At 31.1% G+C, this 4099-nt stretch overlaps 1 protein-coding gene across 1 annotated transcript; it reads left to right on the top strand.

The window, feature by feature from the left end:
• The first annotated feature begins 409 nt into the window (after positions 1 to 409).
• On the top strand, positions 410 to 1746 carry LOC107846695 (cytosolic sulfotransferase 5-like). Its single transcript, XM_016691003.2, has 2 exons — positions 410 to 595; positions 1004 to 1746. Exons 1-2 carry the CDS (start codon positions 430 to 432, stop codon positions 1744 to 1746), a joined length of 909 nt encoding a protein of 302 aa, XP_016546489.1. The 5' UTR covers positions 410 to 429.
• The last annotated feature ends 2353 nt before the right edge of the window (positions 1747 to 4099 follow it).

Raw genomic sequence — 4099 nt, 5'->3', positions numbered from 1 at the left:
AAATATAATATCCAATAAAATTTAAAGCAACACGTTAATCTTGTAATGAATACCCTATCTTCGTCTCAAACTGAGAGAGCTTGCTTTCATGTACTATTTATTTTAGAGGAATAATACAACTTTTAAAGGGTTCAGTTAGGTACGGTTCCATATGTCAATTTTTTCTAATTATTGCTCACATTAGCAATAATTACAATTAATAATCTAATTATGTAAATATTTTTTAGAATGACGATGCACAAATATATATATATATATATATATAGATAGTTAAACTCCTCTTCCCCCTATATCTACATACACATATCATTTGGCCAATTTCAACCAACCACTACTTATGTTCTTATTAACTTTATTTCTTTCCCAATTTCCATCGCCCTCAATTGTTATTAATTCCATTCCAAAAAATCATTAGTTATCAATAATTCAATGCAAGTGGATGAAGAAATACAAAGAGCTCTTTCTCGTAAAGATAAACTTTGTCAGTGGGAAGGTTTTTGGGCAACTCCATCCATTATAAAGGGAGTCATGGTCTTCAAGGAAACCTTCAAATCAAATCCTAATGATGTTCTCTTGGCATCTTCCATGAAAACAGGTATTAATTAATTTTAGTTAATAAATTAATCATCTCTTTTTTTTTTTTAAAGTTATATATAACTGTATGTCTCCATTGATCATTTATGAGAAAAAAATTACAGTTTGAGTTTGACGTCCCAAACTTTATACATGATCATTGAGCTCGGACTAAAAGAACCATAATGGTGTATTGGGGATTAGGCAGACACCCTACCTGTATATATAACACAAAAAAAGTACACGAAGGAGGATGTAGTTCACAGCCTCAAATAGTGAAGAATGTTAGGCATTTTAGTCGGTGGCAGAATCAGAATTTTCATTAAAAAAGTAAATTCACGAAAATAAGTGACTCTGCCACTGATTCTAGTCTTATATATCTTTCATCAACTATATATTTTCATTCTAACATCTGATGATCGTTTTACAGGTACAACATGGCTCAAGGCCATATGTGCATGCATCATGCAAGGTAATTATGAAGAGGAAGAAGACCTCTTAGTCAAGGACAGTCCTCATTTTCATGTTCCAACAATAGAGGCCATTAATTATCTAACAAAAACTCCAGCTCAGGATCTATACACAATGTCCTCTCCAAGACTTTTTCATACTCATCTACCTTATAGGGTTTTGCCAAATTCAATCAAGAGTTCAGATAATTGCAAGATTATATACATAACAAGAAATCCTAAAGATACCACGATTTCCAGGTGGCATTTCTTCAACTATAATCGTAAGCATTTAAAAGATTTCGTCCCTTTAGAAGAAGACGTGGAGTCTTTTGCCAATGGGGTTCATCTCTATGGACCATTCTTTGAACATGTTCTTGAATATTGGGAAGAAAGTAAAAAGTGGCCCCAAAAAATACTATTCTTGAAGTACGAAGATTTGAAAATGGACCCTAGGAAGGAGGTGGCAAAAATAGCGTTATTTCTTGGAAAACCTTTTAGTAATGAAGAGGATTTGGAGAAAGTTTTGAAGAAGTGTAGCTTGGAGAGGCTTAAGAATTTGGAGGTTAATAAGAGTGGCTCACTCTTCTCTCATCTCCACAATAGTTCATATTTCAGAAAAGGAGTGGTCGGAGATTGGAAGAATCACTTAACACCTGAAATGGAAAAACAAATTGATAAGGTTACCAGCTTGAAGCTCCAAGGAAGTGGCCTTGAACTTTGATTCTTTGAGTAATAATTAATTACTACTACTTCAATAAGCTTGTTCTATTACTTCAAATAGACTAAGGTTAATGAAAGTACTAAACTTTAATGTTGAAGTGTTTAAATGTCTTTTAGTTATCTTAAGTTGGGAAGTATCTTTTGACACTACAAAAGCATGCACCCTTTATAATATTGCTATGTTGTACACAGACACAAAGTTTCAAGGGGGTTTGGGCACAGGTGAGAAAAGAATTTTAAAATGAGGTGTAGGTGACACAAGTCTTAACTATTAGTTGGAGGTGACAATTATTTTATTATGTATTAAGAAAGTTGAAAAAATTTGAAAATAACCCATAAGTTTTTAAATTTACACTTTGATCCCAATGTATACTTAAAATAACGGGAAACGGAGGGAAAAAAGGCGCCTTTCTCTCTCTTCTCATCCATTGTTGTTTTCTTTCTCTTAGCGATTTTTGTTGTTAATTGTTTCTGTTTCTGTTGCTTTATTCATCATCTTCCGCTTCATTATCATCATCTTCTACTTCATTATCATCTTCATCTTCTTCTTGTCGACCATTTGTTGTTGTTGTTGTTGTTGGTACAACGCTACTGCTGTGATCTGACCAATTTCTTAGGTCAAATTTTGTTTACTACATCACTTTCCACTTTGGCATTACTTCATAGGTGACTTTGGTAAGTAAAATTATGTTTTTTATTCGTATTTGTCATCTGGGTACATTTGTGTTTTTCCAACAATGGATAGAACCCCGATTATGAATCCAACATAGGTGCCCATAATTTAAACAGATCAATCATCTGGTGCATCAGATAAGTAATATGTTGCATCAAAAGGTTTATCTGTTACATCAGACGTATTATCTGTTGTATCAGGATGTTTATCTGTTGCACCAGACTAACTATCTCTTGCATCAGAATGTTTATCTGTTGCACCAGACTAATTATCTGTTGCAACGAATGATTAATTTATTTGAAACAACACAAATCAACCCCTGCCACAAACCTAACAGATAAATCTTGCTATTGCTACTGGATTCTAAATTATTCCTTTATACGTCGACATGTTTGTTGAGAAGATAATAGACAGAATGAAAATTAAATATGAATTAAAACGTCAAAGATCAAACATAATTTATTTATTAAACAAAAATAAATAAAAATACATATAATGGACTAAAAGAAAAATAATAGTCTAATTATTATTATTATTATTATTATTAGCATCATCATTGCCAGCCGTCCAATCTTCAACCGGAAGTAGCAAGGCCTTTCTCAGCCTGCGTATCTCACGGAGCATTCTTGATCTAACTCTTCCCAATTCTCATTGCAGATTACGAACTTGATTACAAAGTTCATTCACTGAATCTTGCAGAAAAGCAACGTCCCACACTGGGTCAACCATAATCTTATCTTCTAGAGTGTAATATGAAAGACGAGTGCAATAAATAAATAGAGTGTATTTGAATGAACGATTGAGTAAGGACAGACCTATTTATAGAGGATTGAATTTGAATGAGAGGCAAAAAGACGCGACTATTCACCTCCATACATTAATTACATTTTTGATTAAATTAAGAAAATAAATATTGTGATGTAAGTCATGACTTTTCAGATTATTATTATTAATTAGTTCTTTCGAAGAACCGTTTTTATTGAGTTGTGGCAACAGATTCTATATCTGTTGCATCAGATAACACATCTGTGACAACAGATATATTATCTGTTTCAACAAATATAAAATATGTTGCATTAGATAACATATCTATTGCAACATATAATCTAACTGTTCACCTCCATTTATTAATTACATTTTTTATTAATGTGAAAAGTAATGAATTAATTAAATTAAGAAATATTGTGATAAGTCATAACTTTTCAGATTATTATAATTAATTAGTTCTTTCCAAGAACTGCTTTTATTGAGTTGTGACTTGATATAGGTTGCATCAGATAAATTATCTGTGACAACATATATATCACCTCTTGCAACCATAGTGAACCTGTTGCATCAGATAATTTAATTGTTGCAATATATAATCTATGTTTTTTTAAAAATAACTATATCATCATATCATTAATCCAAATTTGCTTACTTTTTTATTTTATAAATATAAAAAATACCTTTTCAAATTCCTTAATAAAATAATAACCATTTTATTATATAATAAATAATTTAAAAAACAAATTCAAAAACAAAAATGGTGAAAAGTCATGATCAGTTATTAAAATTGTGGTTATAAATTGTGTTTATCATTTATTTTCTTATTATTTATTTGCGAAACATTTTTCATATTGAATAATCGGAACGGAAAGTCATGTCTTTTTCTTTTCACCCTCTCAATAACAACAATAGT

Source organism: Capsicum annuum, chromosome 11, assembly GCF_002878395.1.
Source record: "Capsicum annuum cultivar UCD-10X-F1 chromosome 11, UCD10Xv1.1, whole genome shotgun sequence".
NCBI lineage: Eukaryota > Viridiplantae > Streptophyta > Magnoliopsida > Solanales > Solanaceae > Capsicum > Capsicum annuum.
This window is presented reverse-complemented; position numbering and strand designations above follow the sequence as displayed.